This window comes from Parasteatoda tepidariorum, chromosome 2, assembly GCF_982258835.1.
Source record: "Parasteatoda tepidariorum strain Cologne lab strain chromosome 2, Ptep-v5.0, whole genome shotgun sequence".
Lineage (NCBI taxonomy): Eukaryota > Metazoa > Arthropoda > Arachnida > Araneae > Theridiidae > Parasteatoda > Parasteatoda tepidariorum.
In genome coordinates, this window is record NC_141756.1 from 54898291 (window position 1) to 54925263 (window position 26973).

Here is a 26973-nt window from a genome sequence, read left to right on the forward strand (position 1 = left end):
ATGATAACTTCTTGCAAACAATTTCAATCTGATGAAGTCTGCATGTTTGCGTTAAAAAAGTAAATATTAATAAGAAAAATATAACTGTATCTTTGACTGCTAGTGAAAAATGTAAATAGCGGTGATTTCGAAAAAAATCGTAATCAAAATTAGGTCTCTTTAATAAGAATAAAACAATTGTCTTTAATAAAACGATTGTTTCTATTGGAAAAAATTATATGTGAAGATGTCATCCACTCCAAAACAACGCCGGTTTCGTAGTTCTCTTAAGTAACTAGATATCTTTCTGGATTTCCAAATACATTAATATGTTGAGATCTGTCTTTTGATCTCTTAATACTTATGATTTTTGATCTCTTAATACTTATTTTTTGTAAAGATACTTTTTTTAAAGGCATTTATAGGTTATTAATATCTCTAACTCTGAGGAGAATTGTGTTATTTTTATAGTGCTAAGAATGGACTCGATATATATTTATTTTTCTGTGTCTCGCTGTCTCTTTATATATGGTGTTTTTAATATAAATGTAAACAGCAATAATCTCGAGGTACTGATTTGCTCTACTTTCGATTAGGAAGTATACAGGCAACTTACTAAAGCTTATTCTGAGGTACGATATTTTCATACAGATACTTTTGTTTTCAATTAAAAAAATAAATTATAAAATTTCTGAGCTCAAATCTGCTGTATTTCATAAGACATTAATTAATTCTGGTGAGTTTGCAGTGAAAATTTGTTTTTATTTATAGATGTATTGTTAAAAAAGGTGACATGGTTGCTATATTTAGAAAGAACTCGCTTTTTTAGAAGTCTTGATTTGGCTTCTTTTTACTAGTTAACTATACTATTTGTTCTCGTTGCAAGCTGTGCACTATCATACATTAGTGTTAGCATATTGTTCCAGCAGAAGGAATAAGTTCATTTTACAAATTATCTTTTGGATTTAAATTTCTTAGTTGGTATATTGCTGACAGGACAAGAAGTGTTTTATATAATGATTCTTTTTCTCAAATGACAGAGTTCTTATCGCTTTGAGGATATTTCCGTATCCTGATCTGTTGCGCCAACTACAATCGCCAAGGTACCAAATAAATTTTAAACTTGCAAATTTTTTTAAACAAAAACATGTAGATCATGGTTTCTAGTTATAAATTTCGAGTTTTTCCCTTTCTGTGATATTTTTTTAAGTTTCGTGCGAGCCGCTGCCCAGAAGTTGCCAAGACTTGGTGATTATTCTGCCACAGATCAAGATACGGAAATCTCCCGTCTTTGAATAACAGGTCTTCCAATGACAATTTTTATTACGATTCTTTTTTTAAACACAAATAATAAATCAGCCTACCAAATACATGTTTACAGGAAATTACACGCAAGAGAGTTTTGAAACAATGATCATATGAGCTAAATTGTTTCAAAATACACTGAAAACAGTAGCTCGGAAGTAATGGCAGTAAAGCTTGCTGGTATAGAAAACACCATCCATTTATTTCTTTTTTTACTTTACACTGTGTGCCTTTTGCTCCACAGTATAACATAAATCACTTTATTTAGTCTTACAGTACAATATTTACATTCCTCATTAGTATAATTTTCAATATGCCTTGCTGCCTTTAAAATGTAATTTTAATTTTTAAGATTTCATTTGTTTGTCGCATAGTTTTAATTTTGATTCCTTCATCAACACAACTACCAATGTAGATTCATAGGATTTAAAAAAAAAAAAAAAATTAGGATTAGGGATTCCGAAAGTGTTTGCCACTAGTTGTGCACAACTTGGTCTAATTTTGTGTTCATTTACATCATCTTCATCATTTATGTTCATTGTTGTTGTTCAAGTCAATGCTCAAATATATATTATGTTTTTTAAAAGTTTTTTCATTCAGTTTGCTACTTCATACCCGTATGAAGCTGGATATTCAAAAGCTGCTTATTTAAGGAGCTAACCTTGCTTGAAAATAAAGATAAAAATAGTTTTCCATATCGTGATCTGCTGCAGAATAATCACCAAGTCTTTGTAACTTCAGGGCAGGAATCTGTGAGAAACTAAAGAAAGAAAAAAAATATTGCAGAAGGAGACCAGTTTGAAAGGTGTAACTCGCAGTCACCCTCGGACAACCCTCTCTAAATGTTTTTTTTTTAAATTTGCAACTTTAAAATCTTTTTGACAATTGTAGTTAGAATGAAATGTTATGATGCAGAAATATCTTCAAGAAATACTAGTAGCTATATAAACTTTTAAAACAACAACTTTGCAAGGAGCAGCAAATTCACCCATCACACTGAAAAAATTAACAATGCATTGGAGTGTGTTTAAATCGATTTATTTATATTAGTTTTTTTAATATTTTTTTTCTTTTTCTGATAACTATATTGCTAAAAATAAATTTAATGCTTACATCACCACACCAATATAGTGGCTTTCATTTTTCCGAATGCATAATTCTAATTTAGGGAATGATCTCAGAAGAGTCACATGATCTAATGACAATCATTTATCTTGTGGGTATCTTGCCTTATGTTACTTGCTTGGCGCGTTCATGTCTGACAAGTCTTGAAAAAGGGCTTTTGTTTTTGAGCACTTGAAACATGTTCACTGTTATTTCCAATCAGAATATTTTAGAAGTGAATTAAGTTTTTGATAAAGTAAATAACTTACTATAGTTTATCCAAACTCTCATTTATAAATAAAACTTCTTCCAATCCATGTAAACATATTTTGATAGAATTTTATTATTTTTAAACAATTAAATCTGCAGATTTTATTTTTAAGCAATTAAAATAAATCTTACATTTTTCTTATTAGAATTGGGTTAATTGTCAATTCGTCATAATTCTTTTAATTAAAATAAATGATGTTTTAATTAAAATAATGAAAGTTTTTTTTGTTTTTTGTAATCATTTTATATTTGTTAATTTGTTATATATGTTGTATTTGTATATGTTGTATTTGTTATATATGTCCGTCAATGTGTGCACTCAATTTATTTATACTTTAAATTTTTTATTATATTCATTAATTTTTTAAAATTTTTTTCTTTAAATGCATGTAAGTTAAATATTTTTATAGTGTTTTATTATTATTTTTAAACCCATAAATCTTTGATTTTTGAAAATTTAAAACAAAGCTTACTTTAATTTTTCTTTGAGAATTCAAAGATAAGGAAAACCAACTTTAATATTTTCATTAAAAAACAATTAGCAATGCTTTGATGTTTTCTTAATGCAGCATTTATTTTTTTTACTTCAGCAAATATACTAATAATATTGGAGTTTTTTCCCCCAACTTTTTTAAATTTATGCTAAAATTTTCTTTCAATACATATGAGTTAAGTATTTTGATGAAATTTCAGTATTATTTATTAAAACTTTTTTTAAATTTTATTCATAGGTTCTCAACTCCATCACCCTCATCAGCATTTAAAAGTCCTTTACTCAATAAAGTAGTAAGTTTTTTAAAACTTAAGTGATTGTTTTACCAGATTTTTTTCTAGGCATGCAGAAAGTATATGCATGATTTAATAGAAAATATAATTATGAAAGGGATATACATTTATAAAAAATTGCATCAGTCATTGATATCACAAAAATATTTTATTGGAAATATTTTATAAGGTTTTTCAAATCATCAGCAAAAATTGTGTATTTTCTGCAATTTGTATTAAGTAGCACTGTGCATTATTGTTTTGTGCTATTTAATTCAGATCAAGTAATAAGACAGAGAATAGGTATTCAGTCAGTTATTAATAACAGGAAGACATTTTACTAAAAATATTTTGTTCACTTTTTAAAATCTTTAACAAAAATTATTAACATATTATGCAAAAGATTTTATGCTATTATTAACAAAAATGATAATTTAATTATCTCACTCTAAGACCACAGTAAATATTCCTTCCTTCAAAATTCTTTACACCACAAAATCAAACTTATTGATGATAATCTTTAAGAATCCCTTTTCAAAATTCCTTTTTTCCTTGCCAAAACTGAAAATTTTATGGTTGCTTTTCTTTACATTTCTTAATTTTAAATGACAATAGAATTAGAAATTTTAAAATGAGAATTTATTTAAAAAAGGTATGGTGCTTTTTTTTACTAGGGATATCAAATATTTTTCAATGTTTATATCTTAATTTGATATTTTCAATATTACTATAATGACTCAAGGTAATAAATATAGCATAATTTGAGAAATCAGCTACTTATTATAATTAGTCACCATCAAAATGTTTATGTTAAAGATGCGAAATTTGTATGTTTTTGACAAGTCAATTACCAGACTTTTGCTGTTGCTATTTAATAAGCAATATTATGGAAAAAGTGAAAGATTTATTTACTTTCGGTAATTTTCCTATTCAAAAAAAAAAAATTCTTCTGCTAATTTTAAGAAAACTGCTGCACATATCAAAAAAAAAAAAAAAAAAATTAGTGTTTTTTTTAACTACCCCTTATTTTTCTTGACAGCCTATTATTGAAATCAATATTCAGTGTTGCTGATAATAATAAATGGTTTAAATATGAATTATTTACCATTTAATTTTATAGCTAGCTTGTTGCTTTATTTCCATTTGTACATAAACTGTATATTATCTCTAATTATTATGCAAGTTTTAATGTGTTGATTTTTGTCTTTATAATTTCAGCATTGTTTGCTTTATTACAAATAATCTTATAAATTATTCCAGGAAAAAAAAGTTGATTTAGAAAATGAAAATATTTCTTTAGAGGAATTGAAAAAATCAACTCTGGAAATGTGGCAAAAAAGTGAAGATATGAAACAAGAAATTGCAAAGCTAGAAAATGAGTAAGATAACAAACTGTGTGGTTTTTAAAATTAGGATTATTATATTTTCCAATAAATAATGTTGTGAATCAGCATAAATGTTATATTTTTGTTTCTGCAGGGGCTGTTCAGAGGATCAATATAAATGGTATATTGATAAATTACATGAATATAACGAAGTTAAAGATGCTGCTCAAATAGTCATGGGACAAATTGGTATGCCATGATCTTTATTTATTTTAAATTTTTAAGTATTGTTTGGCATTGATTTAATAATTATTATTAAAATTAAAATGCATTTTGTATAAATCCGAAGATAATTAAATGCAAATTATAAAAATAAAAAAAATCATTAGAATTTTGTGTCTTCCGACAGTTAATTTTCAGAAATTGTTTGATACATTTCTATTGCATTAATCTTTAGAGTAAAAGATGACAAGTTGATTATGATATCCTTAATGTTTATTAAACGAAATAAAATTAACATCATAGTTAAAAATATTTTTTTTATATCAATTTTCATAATTATATGAAAATTCATTCAAATTTTTTTCAAGAGTCATACTTGTAGTCTGCAAGATGAGCAAAACTCAAATAGTGAGTAGTATAAACAATTATGGTGGTTGATTAAAATTTATTCCAAATAATTTATGGAGAAAAATCTTAGGAAGTTTATGAAGGTGGTTAACATTTATAAAAAGTGTAAAATAAGTTATAATTATACTTTATGAAGTTTGGTTTAACAATATTTCATAAAATATCAAATGAAATACAATTTTTTTTTTAATACTCTTTTTAGCAATTATTGAAGAAACAACAGTGAAAAAGATCCATGAACAATTCGGCATGACAGAAAATGATTAATGTGAATTACTTATTAGTGTATAATCAGAATATATATAATGTTTTCAGCTGTTAGTTTTATTAAAATATTTGTTTTAACTGTTAAATATATAAGAAAAAACACATGTATATTTTTAAACTATTTTATATAGAACTGCTATGAAAAAAATTATATGCATTTGGACGTGAGACAAATAGAGATATTTTGAAGTTCATTGAAATAAATTTCTAGTATTTTTAAAAAAATTACAATTAATGAAAAATATTAATTATGAACTTTTTTAGCACATCTTTGTATTCAGAGTTTTTCTTTTACAATCTAGAATTTCGCTTTCGGCTCTCATGTTCCTTTGTTACTGGGTTGTTATGTTTAAACACTTTGCTTTAAACAGGTTTAAAACATTAAATGAAAAATTTATGAAAATTAAATTAAAAATAATTAATAAAATTAAATAAATTAGTGAAAAATCTTTGAGTCAGAAAAACAATCTTATTTCTTATACATTAACAGCATCTAAAAAATAGTTTTCTTCTTTTAGTAACAAATGACTCTAAAAAATTTACAAATTCTTCAACTTCTTTTACTTTTCTAATATAAAGTATAAAAAATAATTTTTTTTCTATATTTATCTAATTTTTATGAATGTTCTCAATATGTTTGTTTCATTGTAAAATAAGGATTCATTTAGGTGTTGCTAAGACTGAAAAGCTTAGACTGTAACCATAGTTTAAGCTCTAAATAAATCATTTCATTTTATTTTCTGAAAACAAATGTCCTTTAGAATAAGGTTCATTTAGATTTAAGGATATATATGTAAAAAATATAATAGTGAGCTATTCTGAGAATTTAAAAAGGAAAAATCTTTTTTCTTCACCCAACTTTGTTTTATTGTATCATTGTAAAAGATAAAAAAAATTAGAAAATTTTGCAATTTTTTATGTTTTTTTCAGAATGCAAAATATTAGTCGAAAAATAGTTGTTCAGCCAAATAATTTAATATTCCATGAATTCCATTTGCTTTATGTATTATAGTTCTTTTATTCCTAAGGTTATTTTTGTTTTTATGTATACTTTTGAGACTATTTTTTGCTTGAAGCCAAAATATTAGTGTATAAATGGAGTTTTGTTCTTTTTTTTAATGTATATATATTTCCTTAGTAGAGGAATAATGCAATACTTCATAGTATACAGACTTTTATGTGTCTGTTTTACGTATTTTCTGAACTATTTAAGTGAAATTTTCAAAGTATTTATGTCTCTTCTTTTGCATTTGAGATTTCCATTTGTGTTATTATATTTTTTAATTATTATTTCATATTTTTATGTGGACAAAGGATATTTCAAGGCTCTATTTCGTTCTGAAATAAAGCATTTTATATTTATCTCTTTAATTAAATACTTGTTGATGCATAAAGTGATGTATATACTGTCTATGTTTGAAATGCCAGCATTCTACACAATGTATGGTGTTTTTATGCTAGTATGAAAAGTAAAAATTATTGTACACTTGACCTAATCATTGTATAGAATATTCTTGTAGATTTTTCCATTAGTTATTCTAAAGAATACTCAGGGAATGTGAGAAATGTATATCATTTCATATTTTGGCGGTGGAGTTTAAGCATTCTTTGTATTGACTAAGAATGCTGGATTTTATTTTTTTAACTGTTTAAAAAGTTAGTTTAAAACATTACATTAATTTTCTTTTCAAATTCTAATAATTTTTATTATATATTTTTTTTAAATGCAGTTGTGCATTTGAAACTTTTAGCTGGGCAAATTCATATAATTTTAACCTTAATATGGAATTATACTGTTTATCAAAAGTGATTTATTCTTTTCTGATCTACTTAAACTTCAAAAGAATTATCAGGAATTCAGAATTTATTATGAAAATTGTTAAGATTTCTAAGAAGTGATTCTGTACTGAACAAATTTGCAACTGTTTTTTTTTTTAAGATTGAAGCATTCTTAAAAGTCTGAAAAACAGGCTTAATTTTTTTATTTTTGCAAAAAAAAACTTTTTGTTGAAGATTTTTTTTATTTATAATACTTTTTTGGTATTCATATATAAAAAAGTTTTTATATATAGATATTTTTTTTAAAAAATAATGTATAATTTAATATTCTTGTAATTGTTTTAAACAAAAATATAAAATCCATAATACGTTTTTTTTAAAGTTTTATTTGTAAGAAAATATATAATTTTTTTAATAAAGTGAAAAAAGAATATCTTTAAATTGTTTGCATTTCTTTTAGATATTTATAATTTTCTCTATCTAAATGCACTGAATTAATTCTAGTAACAAAATCAGCTCAATGCAAAATATAAATTTAAATTTTGAGAAAAATTAAACATTTCACTGACATGAACTATTTTAAAATAAAACTGACCTTTGTTCTTCCAAAAATTCAAATGACTGTTTGTAAAATATATTTTGTATCTTTTTGTAAATTTTCTGAAAATGCATTAAAATAGTTTTGAAATGTCAAGTTACAATTTTCCAATTTTTTTTTTCTCTCTTCAATACTGCATGCCTAATGAAAGTAACTGTCCAATATTCCTATCTTCTAGCCTTCTTCAGAATTTTGTCTTTTGGGGGAAACAATAAATACAGTTTTATTATTGCTTAATAATAAATAAATTATTTCTAAGTGTAATGAAAACATTATTATTTTGTCTTAAAAATTAAAAACTAGGTAATTTTTTTTTAAGTCTAATATTTTCAAGTTAAATAAAATATGAAGTTCTGTATATTTTGTCTCCAATGAAATTAAATTATAAATTTTTATTTTTTGCAGAAATATTTATATATTTTTTTTATCATATTTTGAGTTTTCCATAAGTCCTTGAACTATTACCACGTTTATATAAACTTGCCTTCGTGTATGTCTGTCCGGGTGGAATTTTGTAATCGATTTTAAACTAACTTCCCGACTAGCTACAAACTTTAAATTTGGCACATAGTTCAGAATTGGATGACAATGCATGAAAATGAAGAGAAAAAAGACATACAAAGTAAAATAAAATTAAAATTTAAAAAAAGTCATTTTAGAGTCAAGTCGACATTGTCTTTTGTTGTCGATTCCATTATTTCAAATTAGTATTACATGTCAGGTGAAAAGATTTTTATTGTCAGAGTATTTTTATTGGCTGAAAAATCACGTGGTAGGATCCAGTTTTTCCTCATGCATTTCCAGATTGTTTTGGTTCTCATCAGCATAAAACTAATGAAAGTCGTAAAGGTATTGTTTTTCTATAAAGATTTTTGTATCCCTAATTTAAAATGAAAGTTCTATTATTTTAGTAGTGGTCTTGTAGTAGTCTTGACTACTCTTGACTAAGAAAAATAATCTAAATAAAAATATATATTTTTAAAAACCACGATTTTTGTAGTGAAGAATAATAATTGAAAAGTAATAATTTTTAAAAAATATTAAAAAAAAATTAAAAATTAAAAAAATTATAATTCAAAATAAAAAAATTCAAAATAAAAAATAATATTTTTAAAAACCGCGTTTTTGTAGTGGAGAATAATAATTAAAAAAAAAAAACGAAAAACGTGGGGCGCATGAAATACATAACAGTACATGTACACATTTTCTTACTCATACACATGCACAGCCACATATACATCCACATACATATGGATATACACAAACATATTCCACATTCAGATACAATTACAGATATACATACACATATTCTCAAGAGCACAAATACACACACTAATATAACATTACTGTTGTGTATTTCATGCGCCCCATGTTTTTCGTTTTTCAATTTTTTTTAAAATTATTATTCTCCACTACAAAAACGTGGTTTTTAAAAATATTATTTTCAATTTTTTTTTTTGTTATAAATATGTTTTGGTTAAAAAAAATTTTTTTTTAATTAGTAAGAAATTTTAAAGTTTTTTTATTACAAATTGGAAAGATGAATCTAAATTTTTTAATTTTAAAATACTGTATTTTTTCAGAGTTAATTGAAATTAGAAAAACAACGATCAATTTTTTTTACTTATGTAGTTGTTTCTAATTTATTTATTTTTTTGATTTGAAGACAAAATATTGCAGTCAGTCATTGATCATTCTTGGGCTACAGGTTGTGTGCTCCTATTCTAAAATCATAGTTATAAACTATAATAATAATAAACTTATATTAATTTGGATTTTTTTTCTAGTACTTCATCCAAAGTTTTTTTTTTTTTGCTTAAAAAATTACAATAACACTCTTACAAAGCAGAATAATTTAATCTTTGAAATAAAATGGTAATTTAAAAAATTCTCTTATGATGTTGAAGTAATATTTGCAATCCAAAAATTAAGATTTTGAACGTGGGTATAGTAACCATATGTATTGGGCAGTCCACACCCTATTCCCCAGCTTACTATTCCTATTTGTGTCCAGTAAATGTTCCCCTCACTATTTTGCTGTGATTGCATTAGAGGTCCACCACTATCTCCACTACATGTATCATTTCCACCTGGAAAAAAAAACCTGCATTAGAGATATTTTAAAACCGACGGAACAGAGATAAACAGATATATATTTAAAATCGTGTAGAGATACAAGCATATTTCTCATATTGAAATTCAGAAAATCCTCAAAATTAATAGGATTTTTTTTCTTTGTTTGAATCACTGGCAGATCAGTTTTGGGAGTTTTAATGGAGGAACTGAAACAAAATTTCTTTGAAGTGAATTATTTATATTCCAGAGAGCGGAAGAAAATTTGGTTCCCTTAATGTTAATATTATATTTCGCATTATCATAAGATAAATTGGAAGATTTTTATGCCGAACTATAAAATTAGTTCAACGAAAGAGAATTCCATGCAAAAAATGAATTTAATAATTATTCATTATTTTATTTAATAATACATGGTAAAAAATTTTGAATTGTAAGCTATACAAAGTCTTACTTCATTTGAGGAAAGTAATTTTGTGTGACAAATTATAAAATTTGAACAAAATCTGTTTGATAGTTCCTGAGAAATCGAATTCTACAAAAGTCTAGTATTTCTTTTTTCGACTATGAATGAAATAACTTCGACTATTTAATAAAATAATGAATAATTATAACAAATCATTTTTTGCATGGAGATATCTTGCAAAAAATAATATTAACATTAAGGGACCTCATTTTCGACCACTCTTCTAACCAAACTATTGGGACCTTTTTTTCCCCATTTGCTGCTACACTCATATCAGGGATCCATATCCGTTGAAATTGTTATGTTTATTCATAAAAAGTACGTTTTTGTATATGATTGCGTAACTAAAAGTATCGTCTACTCAAGTATATTAGGGGTCACTAATTAATTAGCATATTGTGGTCCCCTTGAACCATTAAGATTGAGTCCTAGAATGCTGAAAATCCGATGCTTAGATCAAAAGTTATTTAAGTTGCTTTGTTTTTTTCTCCTATGCCTTACCTTCTATATGTGCAGGATTAAAAAATTCATTGTATTTTCTTTTTTGTAAAATGTTAAATGTGCATGCAGTGAAATAGAGTATATCAATGCATGGCTCTTCAATAATTATTTGGTGTCCCACTGTAACTAAATTATCTCATTCATTAAATTTAAAAGATTAGCTCTATAAAAAAATGAAAAAGATCTTTAAAGGACAATATTTTAGATAACTAGTAGTGCAAAATTCGTAGCTGTTGCTAATTTATTACAAAAAAAAAATAATAAATAATGATTAAGTCTTTATAGTATTTAAAAAACAGAGGCTTTTTTTTTTTTTTTTTTTTTTTTAACTCTAAAATGGCTAATTTTCCAAAAAAAAGAAACGAAAAAATTGAAAATAGGAATTTTTTTGACGAAATAATATTTGAAAAATACTTCGGAAATGTAACTACAAATATTGATGCTTTATTTAATCAAAAATAGCTTTAAACATGACATTCGTCTATTTTATATTTGAAGTAACTTTTTCATTTACAGTCTAATACTGCAGTAATGTTTATTATATTGTTTAATATAGTAATTGTGCCGGTCAGGTGATCGAGTGGTTAGCGTGCCTGACTGCGAAGCCAATGGCTGCGGGTTCGAATCCCGCTCTGGGCATGGTTGTTTCTCTCTCTCTGTGTTATCTTCTGATGTATGAATGTGGCCCACCCTATGAACAGGTATTTGTGGCGTGGGTAATTGCTCGCCTCCGTGACTTTGGTTCACAGGTGCCCACTGGGTAACGATAAATGAGCAACACTTCTGGCATCTTCTAAGGCGAAGAACGAAAGTTCAGTGCCTGCCGTTCATAAAAAAATAAAAAGAAAAAACAATAGTAATTGTTAATATTTCCATTTCAGGCAATAACGTAAGTGTATAAAATAAGTTGTATAAGTATATAAAATACTCTAATTTTATTTAAATTTTTTACTAAGTACCAACATTTTTGTAATCATAAAAATTTAGTATCTTTCTTAAAATTATTTATAATTTTCCTCTTGCTTATTAATTTCTTATCTCACAGTAACTAATAAATGTGCCCCATAGGATTTATTGACATGGTCCTCTTTTATGAAAAGTTAAGACCACTACAATGAAGTATGCTCATTTAAGTGATTCTAAAATTCTAATAAAAAACTTCTTTTTAATTTATGGAGCTCAGTGTTGTGTGGGAGTACTGGTTGCAAACCATTGCTTAAGATGTTGACATTATGAATAGATCTAAGGAAGCTTATATTTACCATTTCCATCTCCCACACAAAACATTCGATCGGTGAATACTTTATCTGCAGGAATTTTGTCCACTAGGTTCTCAACAGCACTCTGTAAGCACCTCTCTCTTGACTGAATTGGTAAAATGATTTCTTTTAAACTTTGTACAGATTTTGTATTCACTCTCTCCATTTTCTCAACTACTCCTGAGTGCCCCCATCCAGTTGCTACTGTATACTGGCCTGCTTTGTAAAGAGTACTGTTTGGTGAAGGTTCTAAAAGTATTTCAAAGTGAAGGTTTTTTTAAATTAAATATGCATTAATACATTCAAAACTTTTTTTTCACTTACAAATTTAATAAAAAAACACATTTATTAACTTAATAGTTTTTCTTTGTGAGCTAGAAGAGCTGAACTAAATATCAGATTTAGCTTCTTTTCCATGTTCTTCATTTATAGTAATCTTAATATCATTGATGATTAGTATTATTTGAATAATGCATGATAGAGCTTGAAATGAAGCGCTATTAACAAAATTTGCAATAAACGACAAGCTTTATTTAAACTTTTTATTTATAAATAATTTATTTTAGATAATTTTTACAATAATTAAGGTGTTATTTATATTTATTTAATTTTCAGGCATTCATTTTTTTTTAAATATTCAATTACAATTAGAAAAAAAGAAACAATTCAGTATCATTTGACGGTTTTCGTTGCTTAAATAGGATTTCATACATAAAATAATTTTAATACTTTTATTTTACTAATTTAATAATCCTTCAGAAAACTTACGAATTTTTAAACTTTTGTTCCATATTCTAAAATTTCAAAAAATATTTTAAGTAATTATAATATTTTTTTTTCTATTGGAAGTATTTTTATATTTTGTTCTAAGGTCCATGGATGTTATATACTCCTAGTGTTCCTGGATTTGATATTTCAATTTTCAATACATAATTTTGTAATAAAATTAGATCATTAAATTTAGACAATTTGTTAACTCTTATTGTAGATTAGATTTAAAAAAAAAAGTTATCTGCAGTAAGATTTAGCAAATGGAATGCAAAAAATTTGCCTATCTTTGCCGAAAGAAATTTTAAAATTTAAAATAATAATTTCAAAAAAATTTTATTTTTGGAGTTAATTGCATTTTAATACAAAACAGCTTTATATTTTTATATCATTTTGGTATGTAAAATTTAAAAATAAATTTGAGCTGTTTCATATAGAAAAAGTGAAGTCAGAGATTACCTACATTTTAACATTTAAGTGTAATAACTCTGTGAATAATTTTGAGAAAGGGTTAGAGTAATGCATAATGAAATGCAATTTTCAAAATTTTTAGACGGAAGCCCTTTTTGATTTGATGATAGTATGTTTAAGTGGCTCTTTAGAGGTTAAATTATATATATATACACACATACAGAAAGAGAGAGAGACAAAATAATGGAAACACTTTCATCTTTCTCAAGAAATGCTGAAAGAATCATTTTATAACTTCAGACGTGTGCAGATCATAGGATTTCTCATACATAACAATGAAATTTAAAGAGCTTATAGAGGTTTCAGAGATTTACAATAAACGGAAAATTATATTTTTGAACACCCTGTACCAAAAAGTGTAGCAATAGATTTGTAACTTTTTAGTTATTTTGGTTATATGCAATAACGGCACAAAATGTTGTAATCCTTGCTTAAATATTTATGGAAAATAGACATTTTTATAAAAAAAAAACTTTTCTTGTCTTGTGATTTTTTGCTATAATTTTAAAACTCAATAATTTTTAAAAAAAAATTAAGCAAAATATTTGGAGCAATTTATAATTAATTACAAAATTATTGCTTTAACATTTTCGAAAAATTCGTTTAAACTGTGCAAGATATTATTAATTAAAGTTGTTCAGTAAAACTGTACATGCACGGAAAAAATAGGTAATATTTCCTTTTTCTTCACAATTCTGTAGTGAATCGTATTCGGCAACTAATGAAAGAAGTCTGATTTGAATACCTTAAAAATTTAAAAAGTTTCAAGCTATCTTATAAGTAGTTTTTTTACTATTTAAAAGAAAGCTCAAAATGATAAGGGGTTTCTACAAATATTGTTTTGCATCATAATACAAAATTTAATAACAAATGATTATGCCTTACAATAAACATTCATGCACCAAAATGCGCATGCGTCACGCATTTGCGCAGTGTGAAATGACTACATTAATTATTCATATCTTGCACAGTTTTAAACGAATTTTCTCAAATGGTAATGCAATAATTTTGTAATGCATTTTAAATTGCTCCAAATATTCCCCCCCCCCCATTTTATTGAATACTTTTAAAGTTATGAAAAAATATTAGTTTTTTTATAAAAATATCCTTATTTTCATAAATATTGAAGCTAGGTTTGCGAAATTTAGTGCAATTGTTGCATATAATAACCAAAACAACTATCACAAGTTACAAATTTATTGCTACATTTTTTGTCATAGGGTGTTCAAAAACACTTTTCTCCGTTTGTAATTTATTGTCAGTTCCACAAACCTTTAAAATTTTAAACACCATTGATATATATTAGAAATCGCATACCCTAAACGCTTCTAAATTTATAAAGTGGAATGATTTATAAAAGGATTGAAGTAGAGAAAGATAAAAAAACATATCAGTATAGAAGTGTTTTCATTATATTCTCTCTCTCTATATATATAAAATTATTAACGCATATTTTCTATGTTAAAATTAACAATTCAATTTCTATAATTTAACATCAACAACAACAAAAAAAAAAAAGTCTGACCGGCTGGTGGAAGGCAAATTGGTCTGATGAATGCATTGAATTCAATTGGTCTCTTCAATTGTAGTAATGCTATATCATAATCATAAATCAATCCTAGTCGATACTGTGGGTGTATGAAGAATTTCTTGACTTCATATTCTTGGACATTGGTCTCATTCGTTACATTTGTCAATCCTTAAAAAAACTTTATTTATATAAAGTAATAGCACATATAATATTATTTTATGTTAAAAACTACATTTATATTAAGTAGTATATTTCTAATAAGTAATTATCACAATAGTTGAAAATAAATGTTTTCTAAAAAGTAAAAAAAAGTAGAATTTTATTAAAATAAAAGTAACATATATGGAATATAATACACATATGGCATAACTAAACTTAAGTGTATGTATTGTATTCCATTCGTTATGATAACTTTTCATATCCCCTCATATATATATATACAAATTATATTCTCATGAAATAATCTCTACATAAAAAAAAAGTAACTATTGCCACTGTTCCAGGAAATTTTCTCTCCGGCGCGAGACGCTTATAGCTTTTGAATTATTTTATCCCAAATTTGGCAATTTTTTTTAGCTGCGTAAATTAATTAACGAAAATTGTTAGCAGGAAAATTATGAATTTTTGTTATCACTTACTCATATGTCTGGTGTCTCATTTAGTTTAGTTTTTTTTTTTTTAAATCAGTTTTGGAGCGATTCAATAGTTTATTTATTTTTTTAATTTTATTTTTAAGTATTTATTTGTTTTAAAGGTTATCTGATTTTTCTATATATAAAGAAAAAGGGGGGGGGGACTTAACGTAGTAAAATCATAATTTTTTTTTCTACCGTCACTTACTTATGCTGCGTATGATAGCGAGCAGGGGCTAAGTCCCTTATTTTTTTTAATGAAAAACTTAAATTTTTTTAAATAAACTCTCTATTTGTTACTCATCTTACTGCACTTTTAAAATTGAAATCTATGTAAAAATTTAGGAAAATAACGACGTTAAAGTTTCAAACAGTTTATTTTTTTAAAAAGCACAATAAGTTCAGGAGAAAAGATAGTATACCCATATGTACAAAATAGGAAGAAAAAAAAGAAAACTGGAATGTTGTATAGAAAGGAAAAGTATATAGTAATGTGTTCTGCACTTATTTTAAGAACATTCAATAACAATTGCATTGTTTAGCATTTCCAGATTTCAAAAATACACAGGACTGTTTTCAATCCATTAAAAATATGTGATTTTTTTAAGCATCCCAATTATCTTATTATAAGACCGTTTAATTATATACATGAATGTTTCTTCATGTATAAAAATATTTATGCAACTTAAAATTAGATTCCTCCATAGGTTGGGAAACTAAGGAGTAAACCCAGTAGTAGAAATCCTCCAAAATCGCTGCAGGCGCTGCTGATTATTATTTTTTTGTCCTAATTTTCCAATAATAATAAGAAGAAACTGTTAGCAAGACAATAGCGATTTTTTTAAAAATCTTTTTAAAGTAAATAAAATTGCCGCATTAAATAGAGATTAATAGAAAAAGTACCTTTTTTTATCCCCATTGATGAACAATAAAGAATCATCTTTCCCCATATGAAATCTGACACCCAAAACATTTAGCACGCAGGTGCAGTTTGCTAGAAGTGCTTTAATAATGAAGTTGCGAAACTTAAGTTTGCGGAAATTTTATTTATTTATTTAAAGACTGGTACAATTTTATTTACTTAAATATATTTCTAAAGAGCGAAAATAAATTAAGTTTTTTTTTTTAAAAACCTAAATTTTAATATGATTTTTCTTTTCTAATTTAAATATGAGATAATCTGGTTTGATATTCTGATTAGATTATGTGTTTATATAGAATAAATTTATTTGATATTTAGAAGCTCCAACTATGGATTCATTTCATTTTTCTTTTTAAGTATTATTGCATAAGTTTAAAATTAAATTTTTATTAAAAAAAGTATAAATTATATAGATTTTTTTTCCATCTGTTCTATATTTATCTGCAGGTGCAAATTTCATTATATATATGTTTGAGTAAGCCAAATTATTCCAATAATAGTTTGAAAAAGTTTAATCTGGAGTAATATATCTTCGATATTCATTAAATAAATTTTTAACTTGATATTAATTTTTTTTCTCTTTAGTTATTTAGATGTTTATCGTTTTATTTTTTCTTTTCTCTTAAGCATTATTATAAAAGTTTTAAATTAAAATTAAACATACATTTCTTGTATTTAAATTTTATTTACGTTTTGTAAATTGAAATTTTGCTATAGGTTTAGGTAAGCCTAATTTCTATTTATTAATCTTTACTTGATTGCGTTTGGGTCGCAGACAAATATTGATTTCTGAAGATTCTGATGCAGTTTAGTGCAGAAAATTCTGCTAACGGGGGAGTAAGTAAGTATTAATTCTGAAAAATAGATTGGAAAATTTAGTTACCTCATATATGTATTTAATTATTTAATATCTCATATCTTTAATATCTCATAACTTATATTCTTTAGTAATTATTAATGTCAGATGTTTTTCTTTTGAAAACTATGATTTTTTTGAAAAGTTTTTAAGCATTATCAATTATTTTGTTTTACAGGCAATGACAGTATTTAAAAACATGAAACATGAACATCATTGTGTTGTTGGTACCATATACATATGTTACAATTATATTCAACTTATTTCAGTATGCTACTAATAATATAGTTACAACTAAAATAATTACTTAGATGGAACTTGCTATTTGGAAAATTGTATATTTGAAGGTTAAGTTGTTTAGGCAGTTTAGTTTTACATGTCCTTTGAAAATGTAAAAAAGAAAAAATTTATTTTAAGTTCATCGGCAAATTTTTTAAAAAATATAAGTAGTTTAATAATTATTAAGATTAGATGGTTAAATAATTATTAGATGGTTAAATAATTGAAAAAAAAAGTAGCATAGATAAGAAAAGATCAATACCTAAGGCAAATATTTTTGCACGCTCCAAACTATTTAAAAAAAATTTGTTTAAAGGCTCAATCAAAGTCATGGCTTTTAAGTTTTGCCTTTTTTTGTTATAGAAATGTATTTAGTCGCCTTCTCTGTGCTTTTTGAAATCGGTAATAAAATGCAAAAAAAATTTAAAATTTTTTTAATATTTATTTTATATAAATTAAATTTTATAGCACCTGCCTTCAAAATTCGTTTTTATTTGAAGCCATAATAATAATTCTAAATAAGCCATGATAATAATTTTGTCATAACTAATAATTCTAAAGGTATCTAATTCATTGTCATTAAAAGGTTAGTTCTCCGGCACGTAATTTGGAGCCTGTTCTTTAGTGTTCTGACGCTGCCTTTCAGAAAACAAACTGGAAAGATAATCTTTCCTTTTTGTTAAAAATAAACTATTTTGTGTAAAATTCAAATGTTTTAAGAACAAACTTTTCCGTTTAATACAATCCAACGCTGCACCGTCAATAATTTTTAGATGTTTTCTCCCCAAAATAAAAATTTATATTAAATATACATTTAGAAAATGAGAATTCGATTAGTGCATTTAAAGTGGAACGACCAAACCACATTTAGTAGAAATGTTCCTTAAGTTTCTGAATATCGTGAATTATATTTTATTATTCTTTAAAAGATTTTAACTTTTCATTGTAGTTTTATTTTTTGAAAAGAATATTTAAAATATTGATCGAAGAATTATTATTAAATAAAGAATAATGACGTCACGTGAATGTTATGAATTGAATCAAAGAAAAATTTAACCGTAAAACGATTAATAGCCATTAACCGCAAACGATAAACTTATCGAAATGTGAAGAAATTAGCAGCTGGCTCTAGAATTATATGCACAGGCATTATGTTGTGCATTTCTTTCTTTATGTGAAGAAGTGTAATCTCGTCAGAGAATATTATTAAAATCTTCGTTTCGTTTGCTACGAAAAAGGTATTCTTTTTCAACTAATATTTTGTTATAATTTCTTTTATTATATTAAATTATCACGCAAGAATAGAAGAAGTGAATTATTATTATTTATGATTTATATTATGTGTTATATATATGTTAGAACAAAGAAGTATTAAGGTTTCTAATCTAATGCTGTAGCATGTATATTTTTTTTTCAAAGCGCGGGAAAATGGCAGTTATTTATTTTCTACTAGTTGAATACCCGTTCTTAGTACGGTTGGAAAAAACAAAAAAAATAAATCGGTATTGATCAACACTGCGAAAGTATTTATTATCCTTCCAGGTGTCTTTAAGTTTTTAGATTAAGCAAAACATGTTTTTAGAAGTTCCTCCTATCAAAATAAAGATTAACTATATTCAGTATCATTTGGCATCTTTTATTCGAGGTTAACCATAGTCGATCGTCAATTATCATTTTCAACTATTTCCTCTGGTACTTATAAGTTTCATTGGGCCATATGAACCCTAATTCCTCAGTATATATAGTTAATATCTTGGTACCAATATTAGTATATTCAGTACAGTGGCCCCCATCCCCCCCAAAAAAAATTTGCTAACTTCCCCCTTCCATGTTAGCTTGTTCGAAATAGTGCTACGTTGCTTCTTTTATTTATGTACTTAAAAAAAAAAATTCTCTCGTCTAAATTCCCCTCCCCCAAACTATTCGTTTTATTTAGTGTAAAAATCCCCCCCCCCAACCTTTAAGTGGGCCGCATCGTGCGCCCACCTTCTCCCCTGATGGGGGCCCCTGATTCAGTACATATTAAAAAAAATATACCTAATTAAAGTATTATTAAAATTAGTTATTATACTTATTATTTATATTTATATTAGTAATTATACTTATTATTTATATTTATATTAGTAATTATACTTATTATTTATATTTATATTAGTAATTATACTTATAATTTTATACTTATTATTGGCGTCAATAATAGAATGTCAATTTTTCGTATACGAATAAGTACATTGTCTCCATTAATTTAGCTCTGTAATGGAGAAAAAAATTTTTGCCCCCCAATTTGTACCTATTACCAAAATTCTTAAGTTGTAATTCTCGAAAATAATTAGCATAATAACGGTACTAATACTTTTATTAATATTTTTTTATAAATATTTTTACACGCTTTAAAGGCATAAGTATCGATAGAAATACGTAGTTAATATACTTTTTAAAATAATAATTGGATGACGTCATCGGGATTAGTCCCGAAATTTTTAAAGTTAATTTTACTTGTGATAACTCAACATAGGAAACAAACAATAATTCATAAAAACGTGCGGTAAAACTTCTGTTTTATTAGAGCTGCTGCTAGCAATTCACTCATATTATAAAATCTTAATCAAACCCTAAGGAACACTCTTTCTTTGGGATGTAACGCGCGAACTGGTTGTCGGAGGAAATTATAAAGTAGACTGGCCAGCCGTGTCATCAAACGTGCATACCAGTGGTTACCAACGGGTGGCCCGCGAAGCCTTTTTTTGTGGCCCACGAACTATAATATATTATTTTGCGGACGATTTTCGTAAAAAATCTATATGGGTTTAAAATACTTTTCTTTTGTTAAAAAACCCTAAGTTCTTCGTTTCTGTAAAATTTAACATAGCAACAGTGCAAAAAAATTTATTTCTCAGGTTTTGCATCCAAAATAATATTTTTTCAAGAAAATATTTACTATTATTTGTAATTCAATACTTGTTTTGTACAACTTGATAAAAATCTGACAGTAATATTTAATGTACCTTCAAACATTAAAAGTCCTTTCTAAAATTTTGATTAAGTTGCGGCCCGCCCTTTGACTGGTGTTTTTAATTGCAGCCCCCGGCCTCATGCAAGTTGGAAACCCCTGGTATATACACTAAATATGGTGCGGATCGCTTTAGAATTCTGCATGTGTATAAGTTACATACATACATATAAGCATTCTGCTTTATTTACATAGATTTATGTATCTTGTAAAATGCTTGGATATGTTTTTAAGAATGTCGAGTGTTAATGATGAAAAAAAATTTTTTTTCCTTCTTCTTCTTAGCACTTAAAGTAAAACAAGAATTGATTAAGTACTTTATTTTTCTTGCACTTAAATTTATTAGTACGTTGAATTTGGTGCAGATTTATTTGTTTCACATGCATTATAAATTATTTTATACTAATAAAAGAATAAATATTATTGTTTATGCATAACTGATTTTCTTTAAATTATCATTATTGATAGGCTTACTTTTCTTTTTATATAGTAGAATTAAACATGAAGCAGAATTAAATGAAAGATAAATAACCGGAATAAATTTTAAAAAAATGACTGAGTAAACTGTAGAATGTTTACTCTATAAATCTACGGCAGATCAACTAAGCATTGCTTATTGCAGTTTATAGAGAAACAATAGAATCCTTGCAAAATACGTTACTCTGCCGCAGCAATATTTCACCCTTAAATGCTTGTTCATCTCTTGGACTGGAGTATAGTACTGGTAATTTTTGTTTGAGATAGATTAATTACTAATTTAGAGCGTACACGCGTAAATTTTATCTATTGACATGCTGTTAGAATATTTGATCACTGTTTGGAATTTTTTTTTTAAACTAAATTTTTTGTAAAACATTTTATAGATATTTATTTTTTGTAATAATTCTGCAAATTTTGACATGGGATAAAAATGACAGTTTTTATTATCAGAAATTTTTCATTTCGATCTTTAATTACCATAATTTTTTTTAAAACTTCATTATCTCACCTAATTTTATAATGATTTCTTTATCCTTCCTTCTTTCACCTTTCTTGGTAAATAAACAATGAGCTGCTGTTAATATAAGTTTTTCATGAATGATTGAGCCGCCACATTGCAGCTGAAAAATAAAATAAATTTAGGTCTTTTAAAAAATACTCATTAATATTATTTTTCAAAATTTGATTTTCACGGCATATTTTTTTAATAATGCTAAAATGTTTAACAATATTTGGTTAAAAAAATATTAGCTCTATCTTGTCGTTTGACGAAATGCATTTAACACAAAAATATGAAAGTTCTCAGCATATTTAATAAATATATAAAGATATATAATTTTCCATTATTAGTATTTAAAAGTACCTCAACAATTTTAAATTTTTTTCGACTCAAATTAGACAAAGAGAATTAAATGCACAGAAAATCAAGACGAAATAGATATTTTAGAACATCCCAACATTTTTTACTACCCAGTCAGTAATCCAGACTACATTAAAAAAAATTATATATATATATATATATATATAATTATTATTATTTTTTTAAATGCTTTTTATCTGGATTACTGATTTCTCTATTTGAAGTGAAAATTCATAAGTGACCCACTACAAATAAAAGGAAATTAAGTAAAAAACCCTATGCAGGTACACACTAGGGAGTCGGGTGCGGTAGGAATGACCTATGACGTTCGTTATTGATGAGTAGTAAAAAGATACACGCCTAGAATATTATTCTCTTTCCCAGCCACTATATTATATTTAAGATATATTATATACTAGCCGCCTAAGGCGACCAGCTGTCCGCCACGCTGAAGGTTTTCACAAATAAAGTTTTTTAAAACATAGCAGGAAATCTGAAGATTAGTGGACAATTAAAGTGTTCCTGTCCTGCAATTTTGTCTTCATATCCAGTTCTGCTGCAGATGTGTTATAGCTCTTGAGGATGTTTGAAATTATATAGCTACAACGCTTAAGAAAAAAAAAACTAAAATGCCAAATACATGAAAAGAACACGAAAACGAATAAATTTTTTATGGTATCAATTTTTATTTCTATATAATTTTTTATGGTATCAAATTCTATTTCTATATCTGTTACGTCAAGCACCCAGGTATTATAATTTGATCTAGTTGTGCTTGTATAATTTTGATCTAGTTGCGCTTTCTACGTCATTTTGTTAACATCGTTTGGTTTGTTATTTAACATAGTTTGGTTTGTTATTTCTAAGTTAACTTTCAAAACATTGGCTGGCATCAGCATTTTTATTCTTTAAGTTGTTTATTTTTTCTTTTGGAATTCGTTCCTTTTTAGCGAAATGTTTTTCAACCTAATCGAATTCTTTGCCGACTGTTCTCTGTATATATAAAGAAAATAAAGTAAAAATTTTTAAAGTGTTGTGAAAAGAATTTTTAGTTGTACAAAGTACTACAATATCGCTACAAAAATTATCGTCTTTGCTTAAGAAAAAAAATAGAGCGTGGAAAGAAGAAGAAAAACTTATTATAACAATTATGAACAGCGACAAATATATCAAAGCGAAGCGTTCTATTTACGTATCGAATATGTTGCCACATTTTTAATACAAAAGTTAAACTTTTCTCCACTTTAATAAATGTAAACTAATGCGAACTTTACAATTAAATTATTAATTCCTTCGTATATTATTGGTTTAAGTTGTCGAAAATTAATATTTCAATTGTAAGGTTCGCATTAGCATACATTTATAAGAGTGGGGAAAAGTATATGCATTTTTTAATAGTTTTTTGAATATGGCTCTTTGAAGACGAAAAAGCAGACGAAAAGCATAGACTTACAAAATGACTGATAACTAAATAACTAATCCAAATTTTTGAAAAAGAAAAAAAATACTTCTTCATTATGTCAAAACACAATTATGTGCCGAGTTTCGTGCCTGGGCGAGGCTTCTGGGGCGATATATTGTGATTACAGACACACACACACACAGCCGCTTTTATTATTATGTATAGATGATATACCATTTTATTTAATCCTCTTAGCGTTCAACTTACGCGTTGAATTAATATTGTCGAAATGTAGCTCCCTTTCATTTGCCAATTTAAGTATCTGGCACTTTTTTCAATCACTTATATAATTTGCTTGCACTTGACATCTTCCATAGTAGTCCCCTTCCAATCACAGTATTGAATTTGTTTTGGATTTTCATAACACATATTTATCCAAAGCTTTTTTGTTCTTCTCTTGCTCCTTAGGCGGTAAATTGCTTTGCCTTCGTTTTTTAATTCTTAGAAGACAAAGTATTTTAATATATTAAGAACTAACTTTACACAAAAATATATCCTATTTATGGCACTTTGCATTCGTAATAGGAAGTTTGCTATTTACCCGCAAAAAATCCAAATATGAGTAGATACTTAGTCACCTAGTACTGGTTTAACAGTTTAAATTTATGTAATAAAAAGTATACCTCTGATTGGAAACCTTGTTCTGTAAAATAGAGAGCTGCCATCCATGGCCAAGGTTCTGGAGCTCGGCGACCTCCAACAATTCTTCCTCTGCCAGTTTGCTTACCAAGCTTCTCCAATCCTACTCCGCACTGAGAATAATCTATGGGGCAATTGAAAACAATATGTATTTCAATCAAACGAGCTGAACGTGCAATTTAACGGTAAAGAATCTGGAAGCGGTTCTTTTGCGACAAATTCAAACGATTTTACGTTTTCAAGGTAACGAAGTCAAAAGGTTTTGCAAATTAAGTGCAACATAAAAAAAAGAGAAACAGAAGAGAGATATTTTTTTTGCTGGATTTTAAACTGTACTGTACTTTCCCGAAAGATCTACACTTTTTTTCTTGTCAATTAATTTTAGTTTTAGTTTTTATTTATTTATTTATTTTATACTTAAACACTTAAAGGGAAAGGAAATCTTTCATCATTTTTTTTCCACAGTTGGTTAAGTTCATTGAGTGAAAATACGAAATTTTGAGCTGATATCTCAGTTAATTATTTTAAAGTTATGTCCTCTCATTTTTGTAGATTATAAACAATCGACGAAATGATGTTGAATTAACTATGTATGATGTTGAATTAACTATGTATGATGTTGAATTAACTATGTATGACATTGAATTATCTCGGTAGTGGGGTTAAAAGATAAAAGATTTTATAACTATCTTTCGTGATTGCAGGTTCAGAAAAAATTTTTGATATGAAATTCTGATTCGAATGTGAAGGGAAAACAATCAACGCATACTGTACTTACAGAGTTATCTAAAACTAAAAACTCTCTGCACACACAGATTATTGGACTAACACTTCTCTGCAACACAGCATCACATAACATTATATACAACATTATTAACATAATGATATTTGTGTAGCGTAAAAATACTGTTTATTACGTCAACGCAATCACACTATTAAATGAAATATTTAAAGAAATAAGGCAAAATCAATGATTATTTTATAATAATTTTAGTAATGATTCGATGATACTTCTTTTTTTTATTTACCTATAGTTCCGTTTGTGATACGTTGAATTAACCAATCCATTGTAGCGTAATTCTGTAGAATGAAAACATACTCCTCTTTAGAGCCAGCTTCATTTTCTGACGCTATTTTATACAAGGAGTCTTGTAGAACTGTACTAGTGATGCCGATGCAGTAGATCTCGACACCTGCTCTTTTCAGTAACTCTGCTTCTTGTTGTGGATCACCACCCATATTAGCTTTGCCTTTAAAAAAAAAAAAAAAGGTTTGCTTGAGTGACATATTCTAAATTAAACTAATATTAAAACATATTATGTACTTAATTGATTAAAATACTATTTCATAGGAGTTGGCGCAACTTCAGACACCTGTGAATTAAGATAAGGGGTTATAGAGATGATTATTTTGAATGCGCTTAATCTTAGGCCGTATTTGCTTCTTTTTTTTCGGTTGTTAAAGCGACAGATTCTAAATTAGACTAACATTAAAAACTTCTTATGAGCTTAATTGATTGAAATACCACATCATGGAAGTCGGCTTCGCAATTTTAGATATAAATTAAGATAGTGATCATAGAGTTGTATATTTTGGATACGCATAATATATGGAGGCCTAAAATTATAGAGTAAGTATTGGAGCATCTCACGGAACAGTTGCTGGAATCGTGAAATAAGACGTAATGCAATTTCGAAAAAAATATTTCTATTTTTATTTTTGAGTATAGAGAGAGACTGTGTAATAGTTATACTTTTTACTTAACATTAGCTTGATATAAAAATCATATAAGAATTTTCTTATGTTATGCAGTACAATTTCATTGATTTAATTGTTTCTAGTAAGTATAATTCTGGTTGAAAAATATCAATAACCCTACAAAAATGTTTTAACATAAGATAACGCTGTTACAATAATTAAATCTTTGATGCTAAAAACGTGATATTTGTGTGCTTAATTGAGGTATTTTTTTAATACTAATAACACTCTTACCTAAGCCTACTTTCAGCATTCTTGTTTGCTTTACATTCAGCTAATCATTGATAAGCAAATTATTTTTTCCCCGTGTAGCAAACCTAACAGATTCTGGTGAAAAGTTATTGATTATAACACAATGTAATTTGCTTACCGTCTGTTAGGATAAATATAACTGATTTCTGTCCTCTTTTTGAAAGCACAGCTTGGGTTAGGGGTATGAGTTCTTCCCTGATAAGAGCTAAAGCGGAACTTGCTGATGTCCCTCCACCTGGAGAATTAAAACAATCATTAGAAACGCACTGAAAATATATCTCGTATTCGCAACAAGATACCGACACAGCTTGAAGAGTTCCAAATATTGAATTGCATACAAAATGAGTGCCGCAAAAGATTTTGGAGAACAGTTAGGACATTTGTCATTAGTCGAAATTTAGTCTTGAGTTTTTGATGGTGGTAAAATTTAAGCAATTTTATTTAAGGATTTGAACAGTTTGGAGATCATGGATTATTTCAATGTTGTTCTGTGAGTTGATTGTGATGTCTCAATTATAGGAACGTACTGAAGAGAGATTCAAAAGGGGTTGGGTCCTTTCAGAAGAAAGTTTCCGTTTTTCTGAAAATGTCATTTTTTTAAAATAAAGTTTTTTTCTATTGTATAATAATGAATGAAAAAGGAATTGGAATTCGTTTTATAGATTAATAGTTTTTCTCTTAAATTTCGATTTTTTTTAAAGAATTGCAAAATTGTTACAATTCTTTCAAAATA

At 26.5% G+C, this 26973-nt stretch overlaps 2 protein-coding genes across 3 annotated transcripts in view; one reads left to right on the forward strand and one right to left on the reverse strand.

The window, feature by feature from the left end:
- The first annotated feature begins 96 nt into the window (after positions 1–96).
- Positions 97–6308, forward strand: LOC107454582 (DNA repair protein SWI5 homolog). 2 transcript variants are annotated; one of them, XM_016071826.3, is made up of 6 exons: positions 97–270; positions 576–611; positions 3390–3444; positions 4684–4802; positions 4903–4997; positions 5581–6308. In XM_016071826.3, exons 1-6 carry the CDS (start codon positions 227–229, stop codon positions 5643–5645), a joined length of 414 nt encoding a protein of 137 aa, XP_015927312.1. In that variant the 5' UTR covers positions 97–226; the 3' UTR covers positions 5646–6308. The 2 variants fall into 2 exon arrangements, with proteins under 2 accessions (XP_015927312.1, XP_015927314.1); XM_016071828.3 differs by lacking the exon at positions 576–611.
- A 3552-nt stretch (positions 6309–9860) lies between these two features.
- LOC107454561 (complement factor B) overlaps positions 9861–26973 on the reverse strand; it is a 41987-nt gene continuing 24874 nt past the window's right edge. Inside the window, exons 12-18 of the mRNA XM_016071795.4 lie at positions 26359–26475; positions 25259–25480; positions 24215–24354; positions 21779–21890; positions 15086–15259; positions 12325–12570; positions 9861–10112 (exon numbers count right to left, since the gene is read on the reverse strand). Of these exons, the coding sequence (XP_015927281.1) occupies positions 9916–10112; positions 12325–12570; positions 15086–15259; positions 21779–21890; positions 24215–24354; positions 25259–25480; positions 26359–26475 (1208 nt within the window). The 3' untranslated portion in view covers positions 9861–9915. The remainder of the gene's footprint in view (positions 10113–12324; positions 12571–15085; positions 15260–21778; positions 21891–24214; positions 24355–25258; positions 25481–26358; positions 26476–26973) is intronic.